General features: G+C 42.5%; 1 protein-coding gene across 1 annotated transcript; it reads right to left on the bottom strand.

The window, feature by feature from the left end:
* Positions 1–825: 825 nt before the first annotated feature.
* Positions 826–10,961, bottom strand: rpl22 (ribosomal protein L22). The gene is made up of 4 exons (XM_060909853.1): positions 10,893–10,961; positions 10,098–10,202; positions 7,868–7,992; positions 826–1,013 (listed from the first exon to the last, which is right to left on the bottom strand). Exons 1-4 carry the CDS (start codon positions 10,902–10,904, stop codon positions 869–871), a joined length of 387 nt encoding a protein of 128 aa, XP_060765836.1. The 5' UTR covers positions 10,905–10,961; the 3' UTR covers positions 826–868.
* Between the last annotated feature and the right edge of the window lie 1,154 nt (positions 10,962–12,115).

Below are 12,115 nucleotides of genomic sequence, written 5' to 3'. Positions count from 1 at the left end.
GAAATGTTTTATATTGTTAAGGACACTCCATGTACATCACAAATCCAGTAGCAAGTTGCACTTACCCATCACATGGCCAAAAATACGTGGACACTTGACACTGTTTCTCGTCCAAGTTGGAATCACACTTCTATAATCGTCTTACAGAAGCATGATAATTTCCCTTCACTTTAACCAAGAGGCCCAAACCTGTTCCAGCACGACAATGCTCCTGTGCATAAAGCAAGCTCCATTAACTTAAGGTGTGCTCAGAACTTGAGTGTCCTGGACAGCTCCCTGATGAACTGGAACACCCAGACCTCCTCATCCAACATCAGTGAGTACCTGAATGAACACAAATCCCCACAGCCACACCCCAAAATCTGGTAGAAAGCCTTCCAGGAAGCGTGGAGGTTATTAAAACAGCAAAGAGGGACCAAATCTGGAACGGGATGATGGGTGTGATGGTCAGGGGTCCATATATCTTCAGTTATAGAGCATCTCTGAGGTCCTGCGTAAAGGAGTTTTTCCAAGAACATTCATTACGTTAGCTGAAGTTCGAGTTTACTTTTTTCTACCTCCAGTTACCTTTTTAACATTAAATCTAGCCGCCGTACATTTATATTGTATTGCACTTCACGATATTTGTATGAAATGCTGTATATAATTAAAAAAAAAAAGTTATGCTCTGCTTATTATTTGCAGCAAGAGCCACAAAGCCATCAGATGATCACCTGCTTTTCACTCCCCATAACCTTGTTCGCTAGAACTTGCTCACATTTCACACAGAAATCTACTTATTTTAATATTCAACCACTTCATACGCAAAATTAACACGGAGTCCGATTCTTTTAAGAATTTATTAATTTTACAAAAGAACAGCACGGGTTTAATCCTCATCCTCTTCCTCCTCCTCGTCCTGGTTGATCTGGAAGTAGCGCAGTTCGTAGCTCTCCTTGGTGTTTGCCACGACGCGCAGCCAGTCTCGCAGGTTGTTCTTCTTCAGGTACTTTTTGGTGAGATATTTCAGGTACCTTTGGGAGAAGAGAAGAAGAGAAAGTGACTCAGAAACGGAATGAAACCGTATGAATGACAGTCAACTACCGTTGGAATTAAGACCACAAAATTATTGCATACACCATGTTTTGTTAAAGGACATGGGACATGAAACATAAATGCACGCTATATTAGTTTCTTTCCATTAAAAATATGAAATAATTGCATCAACAAATACAAAATTATCTATTAAATCCAGCAAAATCGTTATATTCGTGATGATTATATGGCATTTCTGCTCGAGCTCCGATATGCATATTTTACAACCGGAAGAGCCGCTGTCACGTGATCATACGTCACAAAAACTTTCGGGTACAGCACAAGCGGGTAGATGAATATGGAGAAGTGTGAATAAAATAGTTTTTGTGTCTTGGATGACAAGAAAATTGTTTCGTTTTTAGAGTGTTTAACGTACATTGAACATCATGGTGTATTGCGACCTCCCAGTCAGTCAGACGCGCTGTCACTCCTGTTAGCAATGTAGCTAGGCTCAGCATGGCCAATGGTATTTTTGGGGCTGTAGTTAGATGCGACCAAACTCTTCCACGGTTTTCCTGTTTACATAGGTTTATATGACCAGTGATATGAAACAAGTTCAGTTACACAAATTGAAACGTGGCGATTTTCTATGCTATGGAAAGTCCGCACTATAATGACAGGCGTACTAACACCTTCTGCGCGCTTCGGCAGCGCATTGATACCTTCACTCGGAGTTGTACCATTATTTTTTAGACAGGGCGGACGGACCAGGGCATTCGCCCGCCTGGCCGTGCCCGACGAGGAGCGCTCTCGGCCGGCTTGGGAGGCAGACGGCAGCCCCTCCTGGAAGTGTGGTTTTACCATGGGCCTCATGCGGAAAAATGCCGAGGTGCATTCGCTAAGCGACTGAAAGCCGAGGTAAGGATTAGTATTATAATTTTGGGTGTATCAATTATTGATTATCATAATTCTGACTCGTTTCGCCATTTTGAATGTTTTCATCTCGAACTCTGGAAGCATTGTATCTCAATCAATCTCGAAAAATATCAGCAAAAAAAACCTAGCTTGCAACGGACTTTAGCTAGATCTATGATGAACTTTCAATGTATGATACAAAAATAATACTTCTTTCAACAGATCATTAGCCTTTGAGCAGAATTGTTTTTAACTTACCAGGATGTGTTATCGAGCCAACCACTTTCAATTTCATGGGGATTGAATGAACTCTCACTCTCAGAATCATCTGACCCGTCAGAGTAAAGACAAGATCCATGTTAATGTGAATTTCCAGCTATCGGTTCGAATTGATAGGGTCTAACTTCACATCTCTGTGAAACATCGGGAATGTCACTGTCGATGGTGTCCATTTCGGTAACCTGTTTACATTAGATACCCAAGCGCTGGCTCCTTGGAAAGTTTTTGTCACGGGTCACGTGACCACCTAGCTCATTAACGAATCATTGTTTTACGCTGATGTATAAAAAAGTTGAATAATGTGATGATTTTCACATTTTTGACACCCTGCAGCGATTTAGATGGCATTTCTTATGTCCTTTATACATAATTATACCCAGAAAAAAATCCATGTCCCATGTGCTTTAAAGAAATAAATAAAAATAATCACAAAAACTCGAGCGAACGCGACGGATAAGATTTTTCCCCAGATGTTCACCAAGCAACGGTATTTTAAAAAAGTACAATTTTCTTTGAAACACCCACAGACGCCACAGTCCCTTCAACTAACCTCATATAACCGAGGCTCATCAACTTACAGGTCAAAGCGCTCTCTCTCGCGCTCCCCCTCCCCCACCACAAAAAAAAGGGGAGGGGGTGCAAAGTGACAGCAATCAGAACCATGTGCACATCTCCCTCATTCTGCATCCTTTCCTCCTTCAATGAAAGTATTTTTCTGGTCTGCTTAGCTGTAAAAGCCAAAAAGTAGTTTTCCGTGTCTCATGTTGCTTGTAGCGAGGGGTCAAAACTCAAACGCTCTTGCTAAACCTCTCCGACACAGATAACGCAAGGTTTCCCGCTGCATCCGTCTCGATTTTACCCTAACCAGAGGAGAACTTCTGCATCACGCCCCTCCAACACGCAAATCAGCCCCTAAACCTCGACTGCAAACTTCCTGTGTGGTTTCTTCTTTTCCTGTTGTTTTATGACGACGCATTTAAAACGTGTTCTAATCAAAGTTTGTATATAACGTTGGATAATCCCAAACCTGATACTGAAGTGTGATGAGATTTAGAAAACCTGGACCTGCTCATTCATCCACGCAGATGATCATGTAACAAGAGCACGATGTATACAATCATGGCTCAGTTAATGAAAAACGTCATCACAGTGACTTCAAATGTGCGCGATGTGGCTGTGGCTGACTGGAGGATTTCAGGATCGGCTCATCTTGAATTTTCATTCGTAACAATCTCGACAGTTCACACAGAATGCTGCGAAAAATAAAAACCGTCCTGCGAGGAGCAGTTCTGCAAGAGGGGCCGAATTCCTGACGAGAGAGATCAGACCAGAGAATGGCTCGAGCTGACAGGAAGTCGAGAGTAAATCAAATAAGCACTCTTTACAACCGTGATGAGCAGAAAAGCATCTCGGGTCGAAGCGCAAGGTGGATGGCCGACAACAGCAGCAGAAAACCAGATCAGGTTCCACTCCTGTGGAACTCCTGAGACGAGTGAAACTAGACAGTTGAAGACTGCATCAAGTCCAGGCGATGTTTGTTTTTAATTTATTCATTTTTTTTCTCATTCTCATTATCTCTAGCCGCTTTATCCTTCTACAGGGTCGCAGGCAAGCTGGAGCCTATCCCATTTTTTTTTTAAAGATATATTTTTGGGTGGGGCGGCACGGTGGTGTAGTGGTTAGCGCTGTCGCCTCACAGCAAGAAGGTCCTGGGTTCGAGCCCCGTGGCCGGCGAGGGCCTTTCTGTGTGGAGTTTGCATGTTCTCCCCGTGTCCGCGTGGGTTTCCTCCGGGTGCTCCGGTTTCCCCCACAGTCCAAAGACATGCAGGTCAGGTTAACTGGTGACTCTAAATTGACCGTAGGTGTGAATGTGAGTGTGAATGGTTGGTGTCTTTGTGTCAGCCCTGTGATGACCTGGCGACTTGTCCAGGGTGTACCCCGCCTTTCACCCGTAGTCAGCTGGGATAGGCTCCAGCTTGCCTGCGACCCTGTAGAACAGGATAAAGCGGCTAGAGGTAATGAGATTAGATTTTTTGGGGGCTTTTTTCACCTTTATTGGAAATGAGCGGGAGAGAGACGAGGAGGGATCGGGAAATGACCTTGGGCCGGAATCGAACCCAGGTCCCCGGATTTATGGTATGGCGCCTTATCCACCTGAGCCACGACGACCCATTTATTCATTTTTATTATTAATTTGCGCTAGTGCAAATTGTTACTCTCGCTCAGGATCTTCCTCCTCCTCAGATTTTTAGGACGCTATTTCTCCCGTAGTTTTCAATCAATTATCACCAAATTTCACATGACTATCTCTGGGCTGAATTACACTGCTAGGACTTTTGGTGCTGATCCGGAAGGATCCATGAAAAACGGGCTTTTCTCAAATCACTTATAACTGTCAATTGTCGTGATTTTTTTTTTCCATTTTTATTTTGTTCAGGGCAGCAGGGCGCAACTTTTCCTCACTCAGCCTCATTCTCCATCTCTTACCGTTCTGGATCTAGAGGGAACAGTGACCAGATGTCCCGGTTTGTAACAGCTAGCACAAATTACTGTGACTTTAGTGACGGTCTCTATCTAGTTTATTCATTCTTCTATCCAGCTGTTTAGCGCGAGTTGGCCTAGTGGTTAGCGGGTCCGCCTCTCGACCGGGAGATCATGAGTTCTACTAGCAGCTGGGTCATACCAAAGACCATCATAAAAATGGTACCTACTGCCATCTGGCAAGGCACGCTGCAACACAGATGCAAGTGGGGGGAGTCGAACTCAAACTCTCGCGGTTACAAAAAGGACCATCCCCCCACACACACACAGTAAGGGCCTCTGCATGCTCTTGCGACAAGGCTTTCGCAGATAGCTTTTCGCAGACAGTTGTAATTTATCGTTGAGCGGGGAGTAATAGGCGTGCACGATGTTATTCACAGCCACAACGCAAGGGGGCGCGAAGTCGCGAAATCGCTAGGAGTAGTTGGTGGGTGTGGTTAGTGGAGTGTTTATCCTCCGGTTACTTATAATGACTAGAACTGGAGTCGTATAGATGTACGTACTTCCTCACTTCCTCGATCAACCGCTCTTCGTGCTGCTCCATCTTCGCTCGTGTTTTTAAAAATGGCGGTCGTGAAAACAAAACAAACCGGGAAAGTAGGGAAGCGGAAGTGCGTGTACAGCGGATGTAGAGTGGACCAATCAGAGCCCTCTTGTCTGCGAGGCTTCTACGGTGGTCACAATTTTTGGGAGGTGTGCGCAGACGCCATCTGCGAGGACTGCGTTGTCAGCATAAATTGTCCTTAATCCTACCTACAGGTTGTTTTACAATCAGCTAAAAAAAGCTAAAAATATCACATTTAACACTTATTATCTTCAATATCAAAAGGCTTGACTAAATAAACTTGGTTGTTTATTGTAGCCCTGTGATAGCTCTATTTACCATGCCAAAACAAATTTGGTGATAATGTTATTTTTGGTGAATGTATGGCAATATTTAGCAAAATTACTCATGTCATTTAGAAAAAGTGCTTTTGTGACCACAGGTACACTACCGTTCAAAAGTTTGGGGTCACTTTGAAATGTCCTTATTTTTGAAAGAAAAGCACTGTTCTTTTCAATGAAGATCACTTTAAACTAATCAGAAATGCACTCTATACATTGCTAATGTGGTAAATGACTATTCTAGCTGCAAATGTCTGGTTTTTGGTGCAATATCTCCATAGGTGTATAGAGGCCCATTTCCAGCAACTCTCACTCCAGTGTTCTAATGGTACAATGTGTTTGCTCATTGCCTCAGAAGGCTAATGGATGATTAGAAAACCCTTGTACAATCATGTTAGCACAGCTGAAAACAGTTGAGCTCTTTAGAGAAGCTATAAAACTGACCTTCCTTTGAGCAGATTGAGTTTCTGGAGCATCACATTTGTGGGGTCGATTAAATGCTCAAAGTGGCCAGAAAAATGTCTTGACTATATTTTCTATTCATTTTACAACTTATGGTGGGCAAATAAAAGTGTGACTTTTCATGGAAAACACAAAATTGTCTGGGTGACCCCAAACTTTTGAACGGTAGTGTAGCTCCAAAAGGGATGCACTTAAATCATTCTTTATACCATAAAACAAATATTTGGTTCCATATCATTGGAAACATAGTTAAGTTTTAATGTTGAATGCCAGGAAGTTTTCAGACTATTTTGATCAAATTAGTATGGAATTGTATCAAAAAAAAAAAAAAGTCCTCTCCGAGACAGCTAATTTTTCAATATAAAATAACATATCTAAAATGATTATTTTCATCCTAAAATGTGGTCAAGATATTGGGACATAAATATTAGAGACAACTAACACAAAGCTTACAGCTTTATATTTAAAAGCACTATGGAAGTAGTGGATTCTGAATTGTCAAAAAAAAAAAAAAAAAGCCCTCTCCGAGAATCACTTCATTTGTTTCTCCCATCTTATAGCAGATTACACAAAACTACCATACGCATGTCAAAAAATTACCTGAAATCTGTTCTTTAACTTGTCCTTCACTTAAAAACTGGTACAAGAACCAGTTTGAATCAATTTGAATTTTGGACCCCTGTGACACAAACTTTTGCCGCTTTTCCACTACCAACACGGCTGAGTCGGGCTGAGTCGAGCTGAGTGGGGCTGTTGGAGTTGCATTTCGACTACAACCGCGCTGAACCGTGCTGGCTGGAAGTGGGTGGACACATTGGGTGGAGTTAGCGAAAGTGGGTGGACGTCATGTGATGTCGTTAGGCGGCGCAAACAGTGACATCAGTGAGCTTTTAAGCGGTAGTCTCACAGCCCGGATAGTAAACAATAAACATGGAGGACATGGTGTCGTTAGTGTTGCTGGTCTTGGTGCTGTGGCTTGTTGTCACCGACAACACGGACAGATACTGGCAGGAGCGTATAGATGAGGCGAGGCGCATAAGGCTTCAGAAATTCTCGTAATTCATAATTCTTCTCCTTCCGGGTTTACGGTGTTTACAGATCACAGCGTGCTCGCGGGGCGTGTGTGGGCATGTGAGGACACTCCTCCTCACCAATCAGTGCACAGGGGAGTGTCTCCTCACGCCCCTAGCCCCACTCGGCTTGCTTCAGCCCCACTCCAAAACCGTGCGAGTTTTGGGTGCTGAGCAGGGCTGAAGCGAGCTGAGTCGTGCTGCTCTGAGGTAGTCGAAACGCGAGCCGTGTCGGGCTGAAGTGAGCTGAAAAAGGGTAGTGGGAAAGGGCCATTAGTACCCTGATTGTAAAACAACCCCTATATAATAAACGAGAAGCTGAGGGCTAACGAACGGAGATCGGCGCCGCACTCATGCGCCTTAAGGAACTCGGTAGTACTGGGATTGGAGGCTGCCTGGGAAGACCAGATCTGGGTGCAGAAGGGACTTTGATCCAGCTGTTTGGTGCCCCCGTGTAATTCACTGCTGACTTTCTTAACTGCTCGAGAAGAAATAAAAGGTGACTTCGGTCGAAAAAAATAGATCGTTTTTGGAAAATTTATCAAGTTCCATGGCACTGAAGTTCAATTTTACTTTGCAAAGAACACTTAGGTTTCATCACCTACATTCAACTTAAAGGCAAAAACAAAGACGCATAAAAGCTCGAGGAGTGCATCAGGCGTCCAATAAGTTTTCAGTCATACACTAGCTCCCAAACTGACCTCTTGGAGAAAGGGATATCGGAGGTCACGGTGATCTTACTCTTGCTTCTTTCGATGGACACAACACCACCGCCCAAGTTCCCAGCTTTACCGTTCACCTTGATGCGCTCCTGCAGGAACTGTTCCTACATGGGGTACAGCGGGAGAAAGAAAATCTCATCAGAGGAGGAGATGATTCACTCACACACCCACCAAGAACCTTATCGTAATTTTTTTTTTTTACATTACTTAACTGTCAATGAAAAAAGCATTTAATCATTTGAGTGAGGAATACTATCCCAGAAATACACCAGGACTTGGATAATTCACACACTGGACCACCGAAAGAACCCTGTGGGACAATTTGACATCTTGGTGTTCTTAAAGCTGAACATTTTTAAATCATAAACCATACATCCTGTGCGTAAACTGCAGTGCTCATCACTTAAAGTGCATATCCTGGACCAATTTCATGTTTGTTTTTTTTTATATGAAAGTATGTCCCTTTACACGCTCATCCAGAAGGGTAAATTTGCACAAGGCCATCTGTCTACAGCAGAAAAAAAATAAAACAACAAAATGCGTCTGGAGCCAGATTCATGACGTCACGTGTGGATCCGCCAGCAGGCTGATGCCCCTTTTCCACCAAAGCAGTTCCAGGGCTGGTTCGGGGCCAGTGCTTAGTTTGGAACCGGGTTTTCTGTTTCCACTGACAAAGAACTGGCTCTGGGGCCAGAAAAACCGGTTCCAGGCTAGCACCAACTCTCTGCTGGGCCAGAGCAAAGAACCGCTTATGGGGGCGGAGTTGTTAAGACCAACAACAATAAGACCGCGAAAGTTCGCCATTTTTAAGCGACGAGAAGCAGCAGCTGTACAAACGCGAAGTCATCCATTATTATTATTATTATTATTGTTGTTGTTGCTGCTTCTTCCGTGTTGTTTTTGCTTCAATATTCGCACCAAGGTTTATGCAAACGTAGCGACGTAACTGACGTATACAGCGACGTAATGACGTGGCTTCCCTTAGCACCGCGAGCTATGGAAAAGCAAACTGGTTCTCAGCTGGCTCGCAAGTTGAATGAGTTGTGAACCAGCACTGGCCCCAAACCAGCCCTGGAACTGATTTGGTGGAAAAGGGGTACGAGAGCGCTTGCATGGATTCAGTGCACAGTCTGTGTAGACCAAGTTTAGCAGCGAGCGATTTTGCATTGAAATATAGAATTGTCGCCTGAGCTTCTAAACCCATGGATTCCTGTATCAATGCTCATCTATCTATTGTTACATAAATCATATCTTTTCTAATTACTATTATGTATTTATATATTTCTTCATTTAGAAGAGTACTGGCTACTGTAGGAGAAAGATTTCATTAGCTACACACATGGACTCGGCTAAGCAGGGTTGTATTTACATTTAATGTGTTTGACAGATCTCAAGCCCTGACACGCCGTATATCCCTTGATGCATGTGAAGTAAGTGTATTATCGCCCAGCGCTTTCGTGTTGTTTACTTTTGTGTGCGTCAATAAATAACATTATCAGTGTACCACACAAACACAGGAACACCTAATTTAGAGTATAGTCTCCCTTATTTCTTAACCTGGCAACAGTCAACTTGTGAATCGCCGATTTTCTTGGTCTTTTTCTCGGCTCTGCTTTGGTCCTCGGCTTTTTCCGGGTGCCTCGCACGAAGCGCTCCCATTACTCTCTCATTGTCCGGTCTTTTGGAAAACGATGAGTACTAATCCCATCATGATTGGTGTTGCTACACCCTCCTACGATACATCTGTTAACCATTTTAATAATTACGCGATAACATTGAAGAAATTTGCAGAAAACCACCAGGTCGTTTTCTCAAACAAACCGGCGCTGACGTAGGATTCAGAAGGAGGCGTCCCGCACATACGCGGCGTCACGAAAATCAACGTTTGCCGGGAAATCCAAATGCCAAGTTTCTTCAGAGGCGGACCAATTCGCCTCAAATGGCTCGATTTCGACTGAATTTTTCTGGTATTGCGCAAGGTTAAAAAAAATTGCACAAAATGCAACAGATATTTGACCAAAGTTTAATCTAAAATAGAATTACATTGATCTCGCTCCTGAATTTACCCGTGATATGCGCTTTAACCGAGTTTCCCAGGAACTGCACTAGACCTCGTATATCTTTTTTCAAGAGTTCTTCACGAAATCCCAAAGCGTGACTTGGTCTCTAATATATCTACACTGCATGAAAGATCTTCCTGGATACGTACAAAGTTTGCAGCGTCCATGATGCCATCCTCAACAGGGTGGGTGCAGTCCAGGGTGAACTTCAGGACCTGCTTCTTCTTCTTGCCACCCTTCGCTACAGGCTTCTTCTGTAAATACAATCAGACCGAGTGACAGGTGAGTAAATGTGACTACGTCTTTGGATGATCGTACCAGAAACAGTTCTGAATAGCTGATAATGTGCAGGATTAGTTGTCAGAAATGCACTAACTAACCTGTCTCTTGTTATAAGGTAATCAGTTAGCTATGAAAAAGTGATTCATATACTTGAAACACACCTCAGAGTTTGGGATTTGTTATAATTCACATTTATCAGGGGAAAATATAACGACAGACACTTTTGACCACATCCCACATTCATAGCAATGCATCTTTATACCTCATGACTAGTTAGCATGTCACATATTTACAGAGCTTGTCTCAATCCTAATCACTTCACTTGCTACCAAACCTAACAGTACGCTATATATAATACAAAACCCATCATTCAACACTTAATCTAGTGCACTTAAACTGTAATCTAGTGCACTTAAACTGAGAATACTGATGCATTTTGAACCCAGCCTTTCATTACAACCCACAACGTGCTTTTTCTTAGGCCTCGTTTCAGACCAACTATAAACAACCGCTCATAAATCCGCGGTTTTTGTGTGTAACTGGAATTTAATCACGCAGAACATGAGGTGGGGGTTTTGAATAAAACCTGTAACATTTCCAGGCCCTAAATCAGGACCGGACGCGAGCTATTCGGCCGTTTTCAGGCACCGAGTCGTACTTACGAGCGGAGCCATGGCGGACTCTTGGCAGAAAGGGAGGAGGAAGTGCGCGCATGCGCTTTGAGCGCCTGTCAGTGAATCGAGCACAGATCTAATCGATGAGCTCCAGGGCGTGTAATCGAGTGCACGAGAGAAATTTATGGAAGCTCGTTTCCGCCACGTGAAAAGAAAACAAGCGAGCAAGCAAACAAAAACAAAGTCACATGTCATAATTATGATACAAGTTTCTCATAACTATAACTTATAACTTAATAATTCATAATAATGAGAACATTTTCTCAAGCTTTATTTGACTTAATAGGTCATTATTATATAAGACAGTCATAATTATGAGATATTCAGCCATAATTATCAGAAAGTAAGCAATTATTGTGAAATAGTCATTGTTATGAGAGAGTAAGTCATTATTATGCGATACTGTCATTATTATGATAGTAAGTCACAATTGCGAGCTGTCATAATTATGAGATAGTGAGTCATTATGAGATTTTAAGTCATAATTATCAGAGAGTAAGTCATTATTGTGAAATAGTCATTGTTTTGAGATAGTAAGTCATAATTATGAGATACTGCATCATAATTATGAGATACTAAGTAATTATTATGAGATATTAAGACATTATTATGATAGTAGTCATAATTATGAGATAGGAAGTCATTAAGAGATATTAAGTCATAATTATCAGAGAGGAAGTCATTATTGTGAGATAATTGTGAGAGAGTAAGTCATAATTATGAAATACTAAGTCATAATTATGAGATACTAAATCATGCTTATGAGATAGTCATAATTATGAGATACCACATCATAATTATGAGATACTAAGTCATTATTATGAAATAGTAAGTCATTATTATGAGATATTAAGTCACAATTATGATAGTAAGTCATTATGAGATATTAAGTCATAATTATGAGATATTAAGTCATAATTATCAGAGAGTAAGTCATAATTGTGAGATACTACATCATAATTATGAAATACTAAGTCGTAATTATGAGATAGTAAGTCATAATTATGGGTGGCACGGTGGTGTAGTGGTTAGCGCTGTTGCCTCACAGCAAGAAGGTCCTGGGTTCGAGCCCCGGGGCCGGCGAGGGCCTTTCTGTGCGGAGTTTGCATGTTCTCCCCGTGTCCGCGTGGGTTTCCTCCGGGTGCTCCGGTTTCACCCACAGTCCAAAGACATGCAGGTTAGGTTAACTGGTGACTCTAAATTGAGCGTAG

This window comes from Neoarius graeffei, chromosome 26 (assembly GCF_027579695.1).
Source record: "Neoarius graeffei isolate fNeoGra1 chromosome 26, fNeoGra1.pri, whole genome shotgun sequence".
In the NCBI taxonomy this organism is placed as follows: domain Eukaryota; kingdom Metazoa; phylum Chordata; class Actinopteri; order Siluriformes; family Ariidae; genus Neoarius; species Neoarius graeffei.
Note: the sequence above shows the minus strand (reverse complement) of the source record. Positions and strands in the feature narration are given on the sequence as shown.